We start from the raw sequence: 20578 nt of genomic DNA, 5'->3' as shown, positions 1-20578 counted from the left end.
GATGGCTTCCAAAAGAAAAGCGCTTTGTTTCATGGTTTGGGGTAGGGGTGGCAGATGCTGGGGCACCAAGGACATGAAAATTCCAATAGGAAGCGTCAAGTGCCCAGCCAAGTGGTGGCGGGGGCCAAGAGGACCCCCAACCCAGCCCTGCAGCCAGGGGCGACGTCTGACACCCCTGCACACACACCCTTCCACTCCAGAACATCTGGTCATCCGCATGTTCCTTCTGAGTTTCAGGGTGGGAAGACCGGCCCCTTCTTCCTCTCTCTTCACCTGCCTCCTGGGCCCCCGGGTGCAGTAGCCTTGAGATGTGGTGATCTCAAAACATGCTAGTAAGAAAGAAACCCTTGAAGGGACGTTACCAAGCTGTGGACCCCAGGCCATGAGAACTGAGCACTGTGGAGAAGAGGTGATGCTGTCCACAGCACAGGCAGGGAGGGGAGACCAGGGAAGTGACCCCCCAGCCCTGCTTGGTGGGCAGAGCCCTCCGGGCATTTGGACGGCCTCCCTCTCTCACTCACTATAGAGGTGAGAAGCGCAGGCCCCGAGGACACGGCTGTTGGGGAGACTGGTGTCTCTGGGCTTGCGGGTCATCTACCACAGTCTCTACTACCCTGCTCTGGCCTTGGGACCCGCAGAGGCACTGAAAGGGTAGCAGGGCTGCCAAATTCATTCCATCTGTTGATTCATAAGCACTTTGTCGACAACTTATCCAGTGTGCTAGACCCTAAATACAATGTTAATCAGGAAGGTTATACACCGTGTCTTGAGTCTGGTTTAGCAGGAGGGCCAGATACCAATGTGTGGGATGGCTACAGGACCGACATCAGGCTGCAGGGAGCAGGGGGGATGAAGAACACTGGAGGAGGGCCCACTTCAGGGGCACAGCGACAGCCTGAGGGAGCAGCCTCCCAGGAGGGTAGGAGGGAAAAGACGTGATGACCCAGGCTTCCAAGCCCACCCATATCAGCAGGAGAACCCCACAGGTCATCCATGTCCAGCCCTGTGATGCCCAAGTGCCGCAGGCCCTCTGGAGGGGAGACTCGCCTGCTGGGACCCTGACTCACGATGTTGGGATCCAGGAGTGGCCCTCGGTTGGCACCAAGCCTGGGGAGGGCCCGCCGCGCTGGCTCCAGGGCGAGCTGCAGGGAGCTGAGGGCAGGCTCCAGCCGGTGCTCACCGTTTCACCAGCCCTCTGGGGGTGGGTTGCTCACCTGGTGCCCTCTGGCCGGGCTGCTGTGACGACTACATAGGGGAACTGGAGAGAAGCAGCGTCTAGCTCCCCGGGCCCCTCGTGATCAGGTCTTGCAAGCTCCAGTGCCTTCCCCTGTCCATCCTGCTCCCAGCACTTCAGCAAGTGCTTGCCTCCCATCCACAAAGGCCCAGGGGCCTAGAGACACTCTCTTGTGTTTCTAAATGGCTCGGCTCACGCTCTAGCCCCACCTCAGGCTGCAAGGTGGTCAGGAGACAGACCTCAGGAGCTAACTGTGGGAATGAGCCAAACCCAGTCCAGCCAGGCCTCGAGGGGGACCCGAACCTACAGATGCTGCCCCGCCACCTTCTGACCATCGGAGGGAAGAATGCCTTGGCATAGCCATGAAGATGTCTCACTGGAAAGAAAATCCACTTTCCCCTTTCAAAGTCTAGACTGCTACTTTCAAAAAACATGGCTTTGGTTGACTTCTCTAGGAAGAAGACCTGAGGTGCCAAGAGAGACACCACTGAGCTCTCCACCACCATACCCTGGGGTCTCAGATCCCGCCCAGGCCATGCTGAGTCCACAGCAGGTGCTCGGCAAACTTCTGTTCAATGGAGAAAGAGTTTGGAGACTGGCAGGAAGTCTCTGAATCTCCTTCTTGCCCACCAGGTCTTCCTAGCCTCTTTACCCAATCCAGCAAGTGCACACCCCCACCTCCACTACAGCCTGCTCAGCCCAGAACCCCGGGGCAGGGCAGTCATGTGCTTGGGGCCCACTCCAGCCACCAGAGCCCGGAAGAAGACCACAGTACACACAAAATACCTTAATACTCATCTGACAACAATGGAGGAAACAAAGAGTATCTAGTGATGGCGGTGGTGACGCTCAGGGACCTAAGGAGGCCACACTGCAGGTCTTTAGAGGAGCGGGCTCCCAGAGTAAAAGCGACAAGCTGAATCCTAGAAGGTTCGTTCAGATCAGCACATCACTGCAGGATAAGCTCCCTGCTCCGGGTTGGGAGGGTACGCGCCTGTCAGAGCGACACCTGTCCCTCGGTGGGGGTGACGCTGAGGAAAGCCACCTCTGGCTGCCCCAGGAAGGCCAGCAGACGTGGGGTGGCCTAACGGGCACCTGCAGAGAGCTGTCCGGACTCTTTCAAGGAAGAGATGACCACAATTCAGGTTTTAAATATCTCTTTGCAGTAGATAATCTTATTTACATTGATACAGAATCATTTTACATTCTTAGAGCAGACACTAGCAGATGCTTTATTTTAGTAAATTATGGGGGGGAAACAGAAAGCACACTCATCAGAAGGGTTCTCCGTTAGCCTGTCTCACCACAGCGAGGGGATCTGGAAACACAGGGAACCCGCACGTCCCAGGAGCCAAGGCTGGGAAATGGTGCTTGGTCTGGCTGGTTGCTGGAGAACCTTCAATTGCTGAGAGTCTGCTTTCCTCTGAACAAACACTCGTACGGGAAAAGACAATGATTCTCAGCACTGAATAATTTAAACACACGTCTGAAAACAGGTCAGTAGTGAGTGGTGAGACCCAAGGCCCTGATAGCAGTGGGGCAGGGCTGGAGTTGAGAGGCCCTCAGTCAGCTCCAGGCCACGCCCGCTGTGGTCCAGCAGAGGGGCAGAAGCCCCACCCACGCCTGGCTTAGAACAACACAACCCAACTGCCGGGGGACAGGGCCACCCTGCGTGGGGTGGGAGGAAGGACCTTCCGTCCTGACGGAGATCACGGCCCATGTGTCCTCTAGGTGTCACCCCAGGCCCCCAGGTTCCAGCCGCTCAGTACCTGTGGGAATTAAACCAACTCCAGCTGAAGGGTGGGTGACACCAGCGAGGTGTGTGTGCCCCATGTTCCCGGAAAGGACAACCTGTCAGGAAAGACTCATTCTGGAACGTCCCGGAGGTTTGCTGAGAGGGAAATCAATCACGTCACAACTCGGTGCAGCTTAAGGCTTCATTTTTAAGCTGTAAGCATGGCCTTTAATTCTTTAACCACATTCAGTTCCAAATTAAGAGTTTCAGCTCTGCAGGAAGTGTCCAGCTGTCTGACTTTGCCAGAGCCTGAAGAGGCCAAGTTACCTCCCCGCAGACGGGAAGCTACAAGCCCTGAGGCTGGCCAAGCCTGACTGCCCAGGGTCTGTCCCGTCCGCCATGACCTTCTGTGAAGAGCCGCATGGTCACGTGAGTTCACTGTTGCCAAGGCGGTCCGGAGGCCTCTGCAGGCAGGGGCTCGGTGCTGCCGTGGGGAATCCTCCTGCATCCGAGGTGCCCTGGACACGAGGGGGTGCTGCTGCTTCCTGCCTAGTTCCCAGTGGACCGTTTTCCTGAGCCAAGACACAAACGGGTACAGTTCACTGGCCTCGCAGGAAAAGACACACCCTGTCGGTGAACTTCTGCAGTCCTTGGGAAGGAGGCCCCAACATCAGGGACCAGCACGAGTGAAAGGTGAGTCCCAAGACACCACGGTGAGCAAGCAGGACTCCCGTCACTGCCCCACCCCACCCCACACTAAGGCTGCCACTGCCCTAGACGTCCCAGCCAGGACAGGGCGGGGCTGGGGAGATCTGAGTTCTAGGCCTGGCTCTGCTGTGACCTGCCTTCTGTGACTGTGGGCAACCTGGTTCCCACCACGGCAGGATGCAGTGGCCCCGGGAGCTGGTGGAAGGAGGGCTGGGGGCCTCCAGGAGGTGGTTCAGCCCTGCACTACCTGCCAGCTCCCCTTGGGCTAAGGCTAGGCTCACACCACGCCTGAGATGGGAACCTCTTCAACTCTGGGGGTGGGGGGAGGATACTGGCTAAAATGAGGGAAAACAGGGATTCATTATTTCAGAGGGGCATGAAAGGGAGGAACCTCAGGGGTTTTCCTACCTGGGCTGGGATATCAGGAGGTAAACATTCTCTTAAGTTTGGAAAGGAATCCCTCGTCCTCCCCAGCCTCAGGCCTAGCCTTGCCTCCCGCGGAGCTATCCATGGTGCTGCCACCTGGGCATAAACAGCAGAGAGAACTGGGGTCAAGGGCGCAGACCTCACAGCCCACCCCAGGCCCCACCTGGCCACCCAGGGCTCGTGCTCCAAGAGCCACCCCGAGAGGAAAGGTGGCCATAAAAGGTTGCCCAGGGTTGTCCCGTCCATCAGATGATTCAGCACTTAGAGCATCCCAACTGCTCCCCAAGTCACTGGCCCTCAAGGGGAAAACAAGGTACAGAAAGGAACAACAGGCAGCTGTCCCACTTAACAACTGTAACAGAAACACAGCCAGCGCCAATGCCTTCCAGGCCAGGCTGCATGGCGTCCATACCTCATTCAGTCCTTACGGTAACCTTACAGGTAAATTCCAGATGAAAAAAACAAAAACCAGGGGCACAAAGGGGTTAGGTGCCATGACTAAGGTCACAGAGCTGCTAAGTGGGCAGGAGGTCTGAGCTCAGACCCAAGCAGTCAGACCCCAAAGCCCAGGCTCTGAGAAGGTGAAGAGCATGTGCCAAGACCCACCGACCAGCTTCTGCACCTGGTCAGTACGCACTGATCGTCTCTCCAGGGCACCGGGATCCCAGGACACATGCACTGCTCATCTGGGACGGGGCAGCCAAGGACCCGTGCATCACTGGGCAAGCACCTGGCTCCAAATGCTCCCGAGACGGGTGGCCACCTTTCTGTTTCCGGATGGGCCGTGAGAGGCCCTCTGCACAAACACATCACATTAAAGATCAGCCACCCATGAGGCACGAGGGCCGACGTGTTACGAGCTGGACTGGACTCAATGTTTTTCATTGTTTCAGGAGAATTAGTGCATGTCAATGTGCAGGGGGATGTATGTCAAGGACAGTGTGTAGAGGGGACAAAATGTCCATGTCCCCAAGCTCTCAGTCTGAGATGCCTTTGTCGGTGAGAGGCCCACAGCTTTGGGCAGCAGAGGTCACAGTCTCCAGAAGGGGTGGGGAAGGTAGTCCATGGCTCTTTACAAGGTGATGAATAACCAGGTAACGCTCATTCTATGAATCTGTACCACCTTTTTCTCCACAAGTACAAGCTCCTAGTGTCATAAGCAAGGTCTGGCATTTACTTGGGGGTTCAGTGCCTGCCTGGCCTTCCCCCCTCACACTGTGAGCTGGGCAGGGCAGGGACCCTGTCTCTCTGGGCATCATTTCCGAGCACATGGCAAATGCTCAGTGACCATCAGTGCGAGGAAACAGACCCACCAACCGGACTCCAGGATGATGTCTGAGGACCAGACCCATCCTACAGGCAGAGGTGCGGGGTCTGCACGCACAGTCTGACTCCCTGAGCTGACTACACGCTCAGACTGAGCCAGCAGAGTGCCTCTTGTTCCACTAAAATGTCTTTTTCCTCATCTGCCTCTTGCCTCCGCCCTGCCTAAATAGAGGGGCTCAACAGTCAATGCCGTCAGCTCATCAGAGAAGAGACCGCAGGGGGATCCAAGCTCTGGAAGAGGTTCCCGCATGACAGCTAAATGGACGTACAGGGGTCGTCACAGGAGTTAATGACGATCCAGAAATACCAACAACGAGCCACGCTGTCTCTAAACCCAAAAGGTCACTTGGTAACCTCAGAGTGCCCCAGGCCCCCAGCTCGCTGCGGTTTTTCTGCTTCTCAGACTGGGAACAAAGCCAGGGTCAGCCATTATTAAGGTTTTCAGCAGGGGCTACAGAGAACAAAAATAAACAAGCAATACTAAACCCGCCAAAAACTTTTAGGTTGTTTTCCTACATAATGGTAACTTTCCAAATGCCTTCCAGGTACCTTTCCCGCGGTGAAAGCAAAGACACCCAGGAATCAATCTGCATCTGCAGTGACTATCTCCACGGGCACTTGGGGGCTATTAAGCGACATGCTAGCTCAAGAACCACTGATGACTGAAGGCAACTGCTTCCAGTGTAACTTTAATAGCAGAGATTCAGGCTCTACTTGAATAAATAGGATGCACCTTAGTGCAGTTGTCAGGAAAGGTAATTGTGTGCACTGGTGTGTCCTCACACGTGGAGGGCAAAAGTAACTTTCTTCACAGTAACAAGAGGCTTAACCACACCCAGGCTGCAGACTGACAGTGCATTCCAGTGTTAAGATTCTTAAAAGCCATTTAAAGAATTATGTCTGGGAGCCAAATTTCCCACTGAATACAATTCTGAAATGACAACAGAAGTGAGTGGAAAAAAAAATAATTCAGGTCACTCATTTCACTTTATGAACTCTTCACAAACACATGCAACACATATGTTAACATTATGATATATTCAGCAAAATTATGTCAATAGAAATTCAAGACGAAGAACTGGCAATGGGTCTGGCACATAAGAGCCTCCCAATAAATCTCGGCTAAACAAGGGGAGAGGGAATGAGCTAACAGGATGAGAAACATGGACATTACTCAGAAGCTGACTACAGGATCAACTCCCAATCTGAGCTCTCAGGAAGGGGCTTGATAACAACTGGTGGATAATACCCAACATGCAAACAGTGAACAAGGCACAGGGTCTCACGCCGAGCTCAGACAGGAGGACCTCAAGTTCCCCTGGGGGAGGGGGGCATGGCTGAGAGCTGGTTGCAGAGCAAATCTCGCATGCTCCGTGACTGTGGGAATATTTGGGACTCAGGAAAAAAACCTAGAGGTGCATAAGTAGAGTTATGTGGAAGAATTATCCCCACTTCTTTTTAGTCCAAGGGATAGTAACAAGAAAATATGAAAAAGTCTATGAACCAAACCACTAAAGTAAGTGCTCACTTTATGCCCAGTCAGCCACAGATACAATCTGTGGCAGTTGCTTTTTCACAGAGGACTTGGTCTCCTGGATTTTGGGGAGCTCAGCCAAGTCCATGCAAAGGCTGCTGCCACTGGGACCCCCAGCCCTGCCCCAGGGCTCCAAGACCCCACCCCCAGCTCCGATCACCTGCTCTGACTGTACACTAATCTAAACACCATTCAAGTTCCGAGAAGGTGAGAGAAAATCCAGGACCCAGACAAAAACAAAGCGATGCAACCAGGAGGCAACACGTCGGGCTGCAGAAGCCAACTCACCCTCAGCATGGCCTCTCCCAGCCCAGCAGGAGGCCCAACCGACAGGGTTTCCTCGGCGGAGCACCCCATCCCAGCAGAGCAACCCATCCGGGCAGAGCACCCCATCCCGACAGAGCACCCCATCCAGGCAGAGCACCCCCATCCAGAGGTACAGGCCAAGGTGCCTGTAGCCAAAGTGCCTGCCTGTTGTCAGAATAAGGGGGCATGGCTACTCACCAATCGCCAATATTTAACTGCACTCTACAGATGTTTAAGCTCAGAGTAAACAAGGCGTTTTGTTTGTTCACGGCCCTAAAAGCTCAGAGTTTAGACCTGCTGCACACAGGCAGATCTGGAGTTGTTAAGCCTGCCACAGCTGCTGTTTACAGGACACTCTGAAATCCAGGGGAAGCCTTCTGGACGAGGAAGACATGTATCTTCTCCTTTAGTGGCTACAAGCTGATCTCATGCAGGAATGAACCCACGGTCACAGGGCAAGTGGCAGAACCGAGGCCAGAACTCAGGAGAGCAGCTCTAAGACGCAGAGCCGCTCCCTGGAGGGAAGTGTCACAGGCCTCACTGACCTCGGCCAGCAGCGCGTGCACAGAGGATGAGGGCCAGGGCGGGGGGCCCTGCTGGCCAGCTTCCCAGAGTGGGGCTGCCCCACGCCACTCTGCCCAACACTCAGCCCCCTCTTACTACTGGTCCCTCTGGAGACTCCAGGAAGATTCCCCAGTGGAAACCCCAACATGCTTCCAGACCGTCTGCCCTCCCAGGTGCTGGGGGACTCCCACGGGCCGCAGGGGTGCCTCACCAGTGCTTGTGTTGGTGACGCCGTTCACCGTCCCCTCCACGTCGGTCTCGTCCTCAGCGTAGCTCAGGATCAGGCTCTGCTGTCGGCTTGTCAGTCTCCTGTGGACCAAGCGCAATCAGTGTCCGAGCGGCTCCTCTGGGCAGCTCTTCAAAAGGACGTGGACGTGGCCGGCCCCCACGCAGCATGTGGGAAAGGTAGGACCCTTGACCCAGGCACCGGGCACACCCTGAACCCAAGAGCCCACACCCTTAAAGCTTCTGTAAAGTAAACCGCTGCAACTACCCTGAGTTGTTCTAAACGACTGCCACTGTGGCCACGGTAAACAGTTTACCAGAGGGATGAAAAGCTGTTATAAGTGTGTGTGTTGGAAATTACCTAATTAAAGAGAGCGCTGGAAACCCAGCCCTCTGAAAAGAGCCGGGCAAGCCCTGCTCCAGATGTCCGCAGCTCCCCCTCGGACTTTTCTTTTGAAGGCTGGACACGACACAAGCCGCCAGCTCGCTCTAGATCATCTCTCAGATGGTGGGTGACCCAAGAGCGATAATAATAAAACCAACAGCAGCAATAACAGCTAACTGCTCCCTATGGGTTATTCATTTCATCTCCCAGTAACTCAGCGAGGTCGAACTTTTTTATCACGTCCGCTTTCAGGAGGAGCACCTGGGCAGGACAGACTTAGCGGGAGAAGTAACCTGCCTAAGCCTCAGTGCTTACAGCAGAAGCACCACACAGGCCGGGCAGTCGGGCTCAGCACCTGCTTGGCAGGTGAGAAGTCCTCGACTGGCTGCTGCTGGTGCTGGAAGCTGCAGAGAGCGCGTGGGCCTAGCCACACCAGGAGGTGCTTACTTTGGAACTCTGATCTTGATGTGAATGTAGTGGTCTCCGTAGCCATAGCTGTTAATCCGTGGGATGCCCTTCCCACTCATCCGAATCTTCTGGTCTGACTGAGTCCCAGGGGGGATCTATAAAGAAAGGAACCTCAGGTTTTCCTCCACCTCCAGCTGCCCAAATGAAAACATCTCACGACATGAAGACAATCTTACTCCTGAAAAGAACTCCATTCAGGTTTCTAGACCAAACCCATCAAACACCACACAGAAACTGGGTCCACCTTGAGCAGAGCCTATGACGGGCTCGGGGGCCAGAAGTCTAGGGTGGCAAGCCCACAGCAGGAGGGAGGGAGCTCGGGGAGTAGGACCTGGGAGGAGGCAGAGCCAACCTGGGGCGCCACTGAGGCCGCTGCCCAGCCCAGTAGGATGGACACGGCCCAGGAACTGCTTCCCGGCCGAGTCACACCCAAGGCGCGGCCAACACTCCTCCTGCCTTCCGCCAGGCTGTTCCCAGGTTTCAGCCATTTCCCGTTTTAGAAAAAAGAGAGCACTGCAGTACAAGAGTAGTGAGAACGTGCTCGCACTCTTACCGTCACGTTGATGGTCTCGTACAGGCCCTGTGTTCTGGCGGTGCCCCCAAGGATGGCCTGAGCTATGGAGATGAAGAGATCTGAGTGGATGTCTGCACCGTCCCTCCGGAACACAGGGCTTTTCTGCACCTAGGGCCAAGCACGGGAGGGTTACTAACGCTCAGAGAAGTCCTTCTGGAGAGCAGACCACAGCCGCGGCTCAGCGTGCAGCATCCAGGGAGACAGTGCACTTTCACCAAAGCACCCACCTACCCCAGCCTCTGGGAGTTACAGGGCAGCTTCTTCCTTCACTGCAATGCCACAGTGTTCTCCCAGATTAAGCTGTTCAAGTTTCAAGGGAAATAAAACTAAATTTTGAAAATTAAAAGAAATATAAAAATCTTACTTTACTAGAAACACAGACTAATACAGTCTACAAAGGCAGAAAGGGTTAACTTTCCAGAGTATTTTAGTACAAGCTACTTTCAAGTCAGACTAGCGGCACTGGAATGATTCAAATTTTATAAGCACTGTTTTTTGGGTCTCAAAGACATTCTTTGTCTTCCAGTGATTTCTTCTTTTCTTCTTCTCTACTATCAGCTGGGAACAATCTGAATTCTTTATCAAACCTTCTTCATAGACTGGCTTCCAGCCTGCGACCTTTCTCTTCAATTTCTCAGTCTTAAAGATTCACCCTTTACATTATGTTTGTCTTTGTTTTAAACTATGAAATATTTCACATATACGTAAATCAGCAAAGTAATTAACACACGCTGTACACACAACCCTGCTTAGGTCACAGAAGACTAGGACACAGGTGACTTCTCCCCGTCCTGCTCACCCCTCCATAATAACCGCTACATTTAGTCTGTATCTTTCCTAGGAGCGTCTGTTTACCTTTTTTACATGTTTCAGTTCAGTTCAGTTGCTCAGTAGTGTCCGACTCTTTGCGACCCCATGAATCACAGGACACCAGGCCTCCCTGTCCATCACCAACTCCCGGAGTTTACTCAAACCCATGTCCATCGAGTCGGTGATGCCATCCAGCCATCTCATCCTCTGTCGTCCCCTTCTCCTCCTGCCCCCAATCCCTCCCAGCATCAGGGTCTTTTCCAATGAGTCAACTCTTCGCATGAGGTGGCCAAAGAACTGGAGTTTCAGCTTCAACATCAGTCCTTCCAATGAACACCCAGGACTGATCTCCTTTAGGATGGACTGGTTGGATCTCCCTGCAGACCAACATGTCCCTAAACAATACATGACACCACCTCATGTGATTTGAAACTACACAGATGACCTCCTTCCTCGGCCTGCAACCTGCTCACTCCCTGTCCGTGACTGAGAACTACCAGGACGTCTCACACCAACACGTGCGTCTCCAGCCTTCTGCTCCGAGGTGTCCACAGTGCAGCCCACTCGCCATCTCCTCCCGAAGGGCAGCAGGCTGCTGGCAGTGTCTCACTGTTGTAGACGAGGCTGCCACATACCTTGCCTCCGCCTGCCGCACCTCCTTAGGGACACGCCTGGTGGAATCAGTGGCAGAAGGTGCCACTTCCTCTGTTACCCTTGCCTCAGAAAACTTTGCCTGCACGTCACACGTAAATCTGTAGCTCTGGCCCTTATTGTCCCCATGAACAATTCAATACATCAATAAAAAATAAAAGATGTTTTCTCTATTTTTATGAGTGCTTTGTTGCCAACTTGTAAACACCTTGGGGTAACTTTGTTCTCTCCACATTTAGCACAAAAGCTTGATGTAACACATGTTTAATCACCCTGCTGAGGTGGCCCCCACTTGCCTTAGAAACTTGAACGGCCAGGCACATTCTGTGAAGCTCCCATCTCACCCATAAGAAGCCTGGGCTGCACCCTGTCCACGAGAGCAAAGGCCCAAAAGAGACTGTGCAAACAGAGCACCTACCCTGAATGTGATGAAAATTTCTCGTTTTCCTACAGGCATCCTCACAGTCTGGCCATCCTCGACTCCTGTAAGCAAAAGAACAATTATTTTGGGATGTCTGAAGGCATTTTCTACACTGGATCTATTTACAACCCACCCACTTACTCATTCCTGTTTCCTGTTAACAAGGAACAACACAATTATCCGATACAGCAACGAGTAAAACAAGGATAACTTTTCAAAGGTGCAGCATATAGTAATCGATAACCAAATGAAAGCACCTTCTCTTCACTTATTCAAGTTTACCACCAGGTCCACCTAGTATCCCAATCCCAGTGAGTTTAGAGTCTAGTGGGGCACAGTGCTAAAGAATCCACCTGCCAATGCAGGAGATGCAAGAGAAGCAGGTTCGCTCCCTGGGTTGGGAAGATCCCCTGGAGAAGGAAATGGCAACCCACTCCAGTATTCTTGCCTGGAGAACCCATGGACAGAGGGGCCTGGTGGGCTACAGTCCCTGCAATGAGTTGGATGCCACTGAGCACATCCACAGGGGAGATAGTTATTAGCTGAGTAACAACACCATGTATCATTACAAACAGAGATAAGTTCTTAGAAGGAAAAGATCACAGCTCCAAAGGAACATCTAAGGAAATGCTTCCAGAAGGCTCCCCTGGGGATGAGGAAGCTGCAGGTAGCAAGGCAACAAGGGGGAGACTAAGAAAATAGGAGGCTGAGACCAGGAGGGGCTGGAAGAGGAGGCCAATTTTTGGCCCCTGAGAATCGCCACAGAGTCTTCCAACAGTGTGAGACATGATCAGACCACCCTATGCAAAGACCACTCCAGGAATAGGATTGGTTTGGAGTGGGGGGTGGGGGTCATGGGCTGGCCCTGGGGGCAGAGAGGGTGGTTTGGCCAACTGGGCGGGCAGTGGGTACAACGTTGGCCTTGGGACACAGAGGTGGAGGAGCTGCTTCTCCCAAGAGCAGGGCAGGCATGTGAGGTGCCATTTCCCTATGACATGTGCAGATCTTAAGGGTAACTGGTACAGAGGAAAATGCAGGAGACCCTGGTTCCTCCCTGAGTTTCAGCTCCAGAAACAAGGGCAGGTGGCCTTGGCTCTGAGCCCCCATGCGTGGAGGAGCCCAGACCCACCGGCAGGCACGGGGATCACCACCTTCTTCTTCTGCTTGGCCTGTCCTGCTCCTCTGCACACCACACAGGGAGACGTGATGATGGAGCCCCGGCCGCCACACCTCCGACACGTGGAGCGCATCACAAAAGGGCCTGTGTTTATGGTTTCCTACAAAGACAAGAAAAATGGGACCCTTAGACACCGGTGCACCCTGACAGCAAGGCCCTGGGACCACAACGAGCATGCGAAACATTTCACCGAAGACCTGTATGTGTGGTGTGCCCCCGCGCTCCAACATACTGCCTGCGGACAAGGTACAGGAGCCCAAACTGTTAACCTGACCTAGAGCACACTGCCTCCTGAATCCCGAACCACAAACCTGATTACATGAGGCCGAAAAGTGAGACACTGCCTCTTTACAGACGGTCCCCAAGCCCCCGGAGCTGAGCAAGTCGCTTTAAAGAGAACCCTCTCTTCCCTTTACAAAAGGGACAGCTGGGAAAGAAAGAAGAAAGTGACAACTGGATGCAACTCCCACCCAGAGCTGCCCCTGCCTGCCCCAAGGGAGGAGCAGCATAGGCCTCTGTCCCCCACAGCCCCTCACAGTCCCGCCTTGTCACAGATGCCCACAAGCGGCTCCTCTCGAAGCCACCCTCACTCACCCCAGTCCTCCAGGAGCCTCCTCGGCTCCCAGCCCCTTGCACAGGTGGGGCCTTACAGTCTGTGGCCACTCCCATCAGCTCTTCACTGGTAAATGGAATTCAGTTACCATTTTCTTTTAACTCAACATCCTTGGGTGTTTTTAGGGGGTGAGGGTAAATTATCAACATGCTGTTGTAGCAAATCAAAGGATACAGAGATATATAAAAAATTAATCCCCCCCTCACCTTGACTCCCAGGGTGGCCTGCTCACAGGAGCTCAGTTTGAGGTGTTCTTCCCCTGACTCACTCACTCTCTTTCTCACCATAAAGAAGTTTTTTTTTTTTTTTTTTTACATAAAGAAGTTTTTAAGTAAAAATTTTACAAGAGTGTATTGCATTATCACTCTGCAACATGCCTTTCCCTCTCACCTTCATGATGCATCATGACCAATGTACACAGACCTCAATTTCCATTTTAATATTTGTTTCAATGCTGAAGAAAAAAAATCTCTGCACATAGACACCCTTCAGTTTTACCGTATTATCTCAATGTTCACCAAAGAAATATGAATAAAGTTGCAACAATTCAGGACCCTGGAGAAAGGACCTCAGAAGTGAGAGGGAAGTGGGATCAACAAAAAGTATCCGTAACAAGAGGCAGGGACTCCGATGGTCAAACTAAGCCACGGCAATCTTCATCCTCTCCAAGGGCGCCCTCTAGAGGAAGGCAGGCACAACTTTACTTTTCCAGACTAAGCTACAGGATTGTGTACAGGTAACTGCGGACTCCCATCAGTTGACTATTTTTTTTTTTTTAAAGAAACTTATTTTTATTTATTTATTTGGCTGCTCCCAGTCTTAGCTGCAGCACATGGGGATTTTTAGTTGCTGCATGTGGGATCTAGTTCCCTGACCAGGGATCAAACCCAGGCCTCCCGCATTGGGAGCTCCGAGTCTCAACCACTGGACCACCAGGGAAGCCGCCATCAGTAGACTATTATTCAGCCAACAAAGAGAATGTTTAAAAGTATTCAAAGATAGGCAAAAATGCCTTCATCATAACAAATGAAAAATAGGAAAAATTTCACTATGATTCTCAACTGATGAAATCCACACATAAATAGGCAAAAATACATTCAAAGTCAAAAGACAAATACAACTAAAATCAATGACAAACACTGGTGAGCCAGTGGTTAGGACTCTGCTCTCACTGCCAAGGGTCCAGGTTCAATCCCTGATCTGGGAACTAAGATCCTGCAACCTGTTCAGCTTAGCCAAAAAGTGAAAAGATGAGAACCTAGGCATCCAGCAACAGGGGTCTGGCTAAACAAAAGGGGATGTATCCATATGGAGGAATACTGTGGCCACAGAACAACTGAGGCAGCTATAAACATAGACTATTTCCCAAACACAGTGAGAACTAGAATCAAAACAAAACCACCAAGGTACAGACGGGGCTAAGTTGTATTCTATCTTTGGTATGAAAACAAGGCGCACACACACAGACACACACGTCTACATAGGCTTGCATCTAGAAAGACAGAAAGGATGCTTCTGGAGAGTGGAATTCAATGGGTAAAAGTCAATAATGAGAGGGAGATTCATCGTACACAGTTTTCAATTTGTACCCACTGAATTTCAATGATTTACATATACAACCTGTTCAAAAACTATTTAATATAAAACAAAAATGACATTCCTCATCAACAACTGGCAGGAGGCATATCAAAACACTAACAGTCACGGGATCATCAGGGACTTGTTTCCTTTCTTACGCTTTTCTTCTATGCACTCAGACAACGTCTGTCCCCCCATACACACTTGGTGGTGCTTTAGTCACTCTGTCATATCTGACTCTTGTAACCCCATGGACTGCAGCCTGCCAGGCTCCTCTGTCCATGAGATTCTCCAGGCAAGAATACTGGAGAGGGTTGCCATTTCCTTCTCCAGAGGATCTTCCTGACCCAGGAATTGAACCCAGGTCTCCTGCATTGCTGGTAGGCAAGGATTTTATTTTAAAGGTGGGCAGTAGAGAATCTCCCAACCCCCTTAAAAAAAGAAAACATCTAAATGGAATACAAACATACTCAGTGGAAACCGACCTGCATTTCAAGCAGATAATATAATCACAGTGAAGGGGGAGAAAAAGAAGTGATCTGAGTAAGGTGAGCACAGTATTTGGCCATATACCCAAACGCCAGTTAAGCAGGATTGCTTCTGCAGTGGTGTGAGTGACAGTTCTCAAATTGCTTCTTGTATGTTATAGGATCGAGCACATGAGTAAACGTACAGGGCAACCAGGGCCAGACTTCTCATTGTTAGAAATTAATAATCTTTCTTTATTATTTAGTTTCAAATACGGACAGGCAGGCAGAAGACTAGATAAGCCTTGCGGTGTTGCGCTGAAAGTGGAACTATCAGTTTGAACTCACTGGTTTGTTAAACGGATGGATCAGTGTACACATATGTGTACATGTATAACTCTATCACATGAAAAATATGGAAAGACAGACAGGTATTGAATATGTGTCTATAAGTGCACGTGTGCATGTCTGATTCGGTGACCCTATGGACTGCAGCCTGCCAGGCTCCTCTGTCCGCAAGGATTCTCCAGGCAAGAATACTGGGGCGGGTTGCCATGCCCTCCCCTCCAGGGGACCTTCCCGATCGAGGAAGGTGCGCGCGTGCACATGCACACACACACACACACACACACACACTTACTTCCTGTCTCAGTCAGCTGAGAGGACCTGGAAGCGGTGACACCCCAGATACAATGAGTCACCAAGAGCACAGATCTTGGTTCCTAAATCCTACTAGACAATTAGAAGGAATCAGAACTCCCTGGAGAAATGGCTGGTTCCAGGATGTGGCTAGGAAAGTATTTGCAAGCTGGGACACCAAGTAAAGAAGTGCCGAAAGAATGATGGGACATCAAAAGAATACAGGAGCCAGCCAGAGAGACCTCCACAAGCAGAGTTAGGGACGGCTTGGGCATCAAAGTAATAGTGATGACGGTTCAGTGAATGAAATAAGAATCCGTGAGTTCATACTGATACAAATGAAAGAATAAATAAATGGAGAAGAAAAGAAAGCTCTTCCTTTTAGTAGAATGCCAACTAATAAACAGAGAAAGGGGACTTCTCTGGTGGTCCAGTGGCTAAGACTCTGTGATCCCAATGGAGGGGGCACAGGATCGATCCCTGGTCAGGGAACTAGATTCCACATGTTGCAACTAAAACTCGGCACAGCCAAATAAATTAACTTGAAAAAAACAAACAAACAAACAACAGAGAAGGGACATTGGAATCAGAAAAATCACCATTTTGCAAGTCACAGTAATACCTGATTTTTAAGCAAGACTGATTAACGGATGCTGTTAAGTACTGGGTATAAGTTTGATGGGACAGGACATTTATATAGTGTCAAGGTAAGTCACAGATTCCTTGTTAATTTCAAAGGGAAAAATAATAACTTTATAATGAAGAAACCTGGTAGACAGTTCCTTAACTAACTGACTGGGATCAAATGTAATTATCATTTGATAATGGGACAAACTAATGGGACAACTGACACATGACTCCTAACATGATCCACGCAAAGGGCACTACATCTCTGTGCTGTTTCTGCCAAAAATGCATAATCTGAACCTTATCATGAGGAAATATCAGAGGACCCAACTGAGGGACATCCTACAAAGCAGTCGGTCTGTAATCCTAAAAAACGTCAAGGTCATAAAAGAAAGACTAAGAAATCGCTACTGATTAAAGGAGACTAAAGATATGACAACCAAACACTACGCAAGATCCTAGACTGGCATCCTGAGTCTGGGGTAAAAAGAACATTATAAGGACAAATGAAAAACTCTGAGTAAGTACAGATAACAATATTGTTTGGACATTAAATTTCCTGATTTTGAGAACATACTGTGGTTACATAAAAAAATGTTCTTGCTCTTAGAAAATACACACTATAAATGACAAATCAAATGGGACAAAATGTTAACAACTGTTGAGGCTTGGTAAAAGGAATAAGGGAGTGGTTATTCATACTATTCTTACAAGTTTGAATTATATCTAAAACTTACCAAAAAGAAAAAGAAAAAAAGATTACACTTCAAGCAAAATTTAAGTTCCCCTCCCCCGATTTTAAATTACCAACACACCCCGAAATGTATTTTCAGAGAAGACAGCAGAATTTCCTTGCTCCTTCCGTAGAGAGCACTCCTGGGACAATGTGCAAGGTTCTAGATCACAGAGTCCCACCCATTAGAGAGCTCTCAGAGCCCCAGGCACACTGGCCCACAGAGAGGAGGCGTGGCGGGGAAGCACGGGCGGGCGGCGGGGGCCCCGGGGAAGGCAGGGCCCGCCAGGCTCACCATGCCGGAGCCACCGCAGTAGTGGCAGTGCTGGACTTTGGTGCCGGGCTCGTTCCCTTTGCCGTCACACCGCTCACAGGTGTCGGTGATGTTCACGGTGAACTCTTTGTTGACGCCCTTGGCAGCTTGATTGAACGTCAACTCCATGATGTACTAGAGAAATCAAGGGACCACTGTTATCACTCTGAAAGTAAGGGAGAGCGCTGGCTGGGAGTTTACAGTTACTGTTTCTTTTAAAGACTCTATTTTTTAGAGCAGTTTTAAGTTTAAAAAACTGAGAAGGAGGTAGAGATTTCTCTCATACCTTTGCCCCCACACGTGCACAGCCTGCCTACCCTGTAATCAACATCACTCACCAGAATGATACATTTTTTATCAAGGATGAACCTACACTGACACAGCATGACCATCCAAAGCCCACAGTTTACATTAGGGTTCACTCTTGGTCTGGATATTCTATGGGTCTGAACAAGTGTATAATAACATACATCCTCCCACAGAATTATGTAAAGTATTCTCACTGTTCTAAAAATCCTATTCATGGCTCCACCAATTCATCTGTTCCCCTCGTCACGTTTTACTTTCTAACTTTTACTCTGTCAAGTTAAGAACAGATGGGACTCAACTGATTCTGCTCTACTCCTCACGAGTTTCAACAGATAATACCTGTTGTATAAATGAAAATGTGCTTTTCAACAAACTGAAAATGTTCACAGATAATATTTGCACATGGTCCTAACAGTTCAAATGATCCACAATCATAACTTACATCGTAAAACACTTCCCCCAACTCTTTGGTTCTCTTTTGATAGTGCCTGAAACAAGACATAAACATGGAAGACGCAGGACTGGCAGTGCCTCCCTATGGACTGAGTCTCCTAGAATAACAAGACAGGCTCTACATAAAATAATCACTCTACATGGATTCTCAAAGTCAAGGTGCTGCCCTGATTAAGCAACTGTAAGAATACAGCAGAACTGAATGTACACATTATTAATGGTTTTTCAAATACTGGAACCACTTCCTACAAAGATGGCTGCCTCCCAATCACCCCACTTAAGTTGCTTTACCTTGTTCTTTGAGAAACAGAAACTGGTAAAAAATATGTTTGTGTCACATTGAGCAGCTGAAATTTAAACAGTTCTTCAAAATGAGGGGCTTACCTCCTGAGGCTGATTGAACACACTCTGGAAATCACCAAAAGAGGAGGATGAGAACTCCCCGAAGATCTTCCTGAAGAGCTCCTCTGGGTCAACAGTAGGACCTCCTTTCCAGTAGCTCTGCCCAGAGCTGCCGGCCCCGGGGTCGAAGCCCGCGGAGCCGTAGGTGTCATACTGCTTCCTCTTCACTTCGTCGCTCAGGACCTGCCGAGAGAAGCCCGGCAGTCGGTGCCCCCGAGGCTCCCGGGGCCCAGGGCACGGACACCAAGTTCAGACGGTGGTGGTGGCCTATCGACATTAGATGTCCTGATCCTGTCAACTGTACTGAGGCTACGGAAATAATGTTCCTGCTCTTAGGGAACACACACAGAAGTACTTAGGAACAGAGAGACACCACATCTGTGACTTACTCTCAAATGGTCAGAGGCAGGGAGGGGGATGCACACACACACACACACACACACACAGCTGATGTACGACACCCTATATGTCCCCAACCCTTTCAGCACGGCTGAGTCTGGGAAAGAGGTCCGCTCTCATTTAACTCTGCACTTGTTCAGCAGCTGTTTCACACCCTCTTCGCTCTCAGATGACATTCTACACTCCTCCAGGGGAGTGGTGGTCTTCTGCTTTTACAACATCCACTATCCCACCAGTCCTATGAGGGGGAGGTCACCAAACAGGCACGGAACTGTTTAATCTGACAAGAACGTCCCAGACCCGGCTAAAGTCCCAGTGACTGGGACTGGGAATACAGATTATTGGGTTCTGTTCTTTGTTGAGACCCCAAGTGAGAGCTCACGTGAGCATTTTGGAACTGCAGTTTGTTTTTTTTCCCCTTCAATGAGGTGATCTGGAGGGGGACATGGCCTTCCCACTGAACCTTCTCACACATCAGGTTGCCAGTGCAGCACGCTCTGACCCATGCACACAGCTGAATGACAGGGACTGCACACACTGGTGGGTCGCGTTACCTCATAGGCCTCTGCCAGCTGGGAGAACTTCTCCTTGGCTTTGGGATCATCCTTGTTCGTGTCTGGGTGATATTTCTTGGCAAGCTAAGGGAGGAAATGGTCAATTAGTATGGACACAAGATGATTACTAAAACTGAACCCCAGACACCAGTCACACCTCACGTCCTTTGTAGCAGTTGTCAGACTTCACAACTAACAGCAATTCTTAAAACAAGATTTAAGACCAAATCATCTCTAACTAGACTTATTATGATGATCATTTCATAGTGTATACAAATGTTGAATCAGTATGTTGTACACCTGATACTAATATGTCAACTACACCTCAATAAAAACAAACTAAAAGCAAAACACACGCAGCCAGAATTAAGAACATACACTCCATGAACTGTGTTCAGTTTTCAAATCTGATCAAAAGTCTATTACAAAACAGCAAACTGAGTTTTGGGAAAGGGAAAGAAAGAAAGAAAACTCTCTCTTCAACCCTTGAGATGTGTACATGTTTTTCAACTGCAACAAATCTCTCAACAGAAATAACAACTAATTCTTTAGAACTTGGGGTCCTCTGTGAGAGATGCCAAAGAGTGAATCTGATTAGACTATCATCTATGTAAAAAGAGGGAAATAACTGGATAATAAGTAGATATAGCTGCTGTATAAATTAGTTTTGGAAGAACAGACACTAAGCTGGAAAGGCTGACTGCTACCGGAGGGAGGGGATGGATGGGAAAGAGAAGTCGTCTCACAGCACACTCCTCTGTACTTTCTGAATGCAGAACAAGGGGAATGCATTACATATTCAAAACACAGATTTAAATATTAAAAATCCAAACACGGTCCTAACTCGCCTGTCCAGAGTACACAGGAGACCTGAGCAGCCCTAACACAAAGGTCTCCTCCTGGCCACGCTGAGCAGCGCTGTGCGACCTCTGCAGGTGCTGACTCAC

At 50.1% G+C, this 20578-nt stretch overlaps 1 protein-coding gene across 2 annotated transcripts in view; it reads right to left on the bottom strand.

Annotated features, from left to right (window-relative positions):
- Positions 1-2374: 2374 nt before the first annotated feature.
- The window catches only part of DNAJA3 (DnaJ heat shock protein family (Hsp40) member A3), a 28616-nt gene continuing 10412 nt past the window's right edge, over positions 2375-20578 (bottom strand). Inside the window, exons 3-12 of one of the 2 annotated variants that reach the window (XM_061152742.1) lie at positions 19632-19715; positions 18661-18861; positions 17497-17649; positions 12497-12644; positions 11365-11429; positions 9465-9593; positions 8891-9006; positions 8045-8142; positions 4086-4199; positions 2375-3541 (exon numbers count right to left, since the gene is read on the bottom strand). In XM_061152742.1, the coding sequence (XP_061008725.1) occupies positions 4099-4199; positions 8045-8142; positions 8891-9006; positions 9465-9593; positions 11365-11429; positions 12497-12644; positions 17497-17649; positions 18661-18861; positions 19632-19715 (1095 nt within the window). In that variant the 3' untranslated portion in view covers positions 2375-3541; positions 4086-4098. The remainder of the gene's footprint in view (positions 3542-4085; positions 4200-8044; positions 8143-8890; positions 9007-9464; positions 9594-11364; positions 11430-12496; positions 12645-17496; positions 17650-18660; positions 18862-19631; positions 19716-20578) is intronic. The other variant, XM_061152743.1, reaches the window with a different exon arrangement.

Source organism: Dama dama, chromosome 10 (assembly GCF_033118175.1).
Source record: "Dama dama isolate Ldn47 chromosome 10, ASM3311817v1, whole genome shotgun sequence".
Taxonomy (NCBI): Eukaryota; Metazoa; Chordata; class Mammalia; order Artiodactyla; family Cervidae; genus Dama; species Dama dama.
Note: the sequence above shows the minus strand (reverse complement) of the source record. Positions and strands in the feature narration are given on the sequence as shown.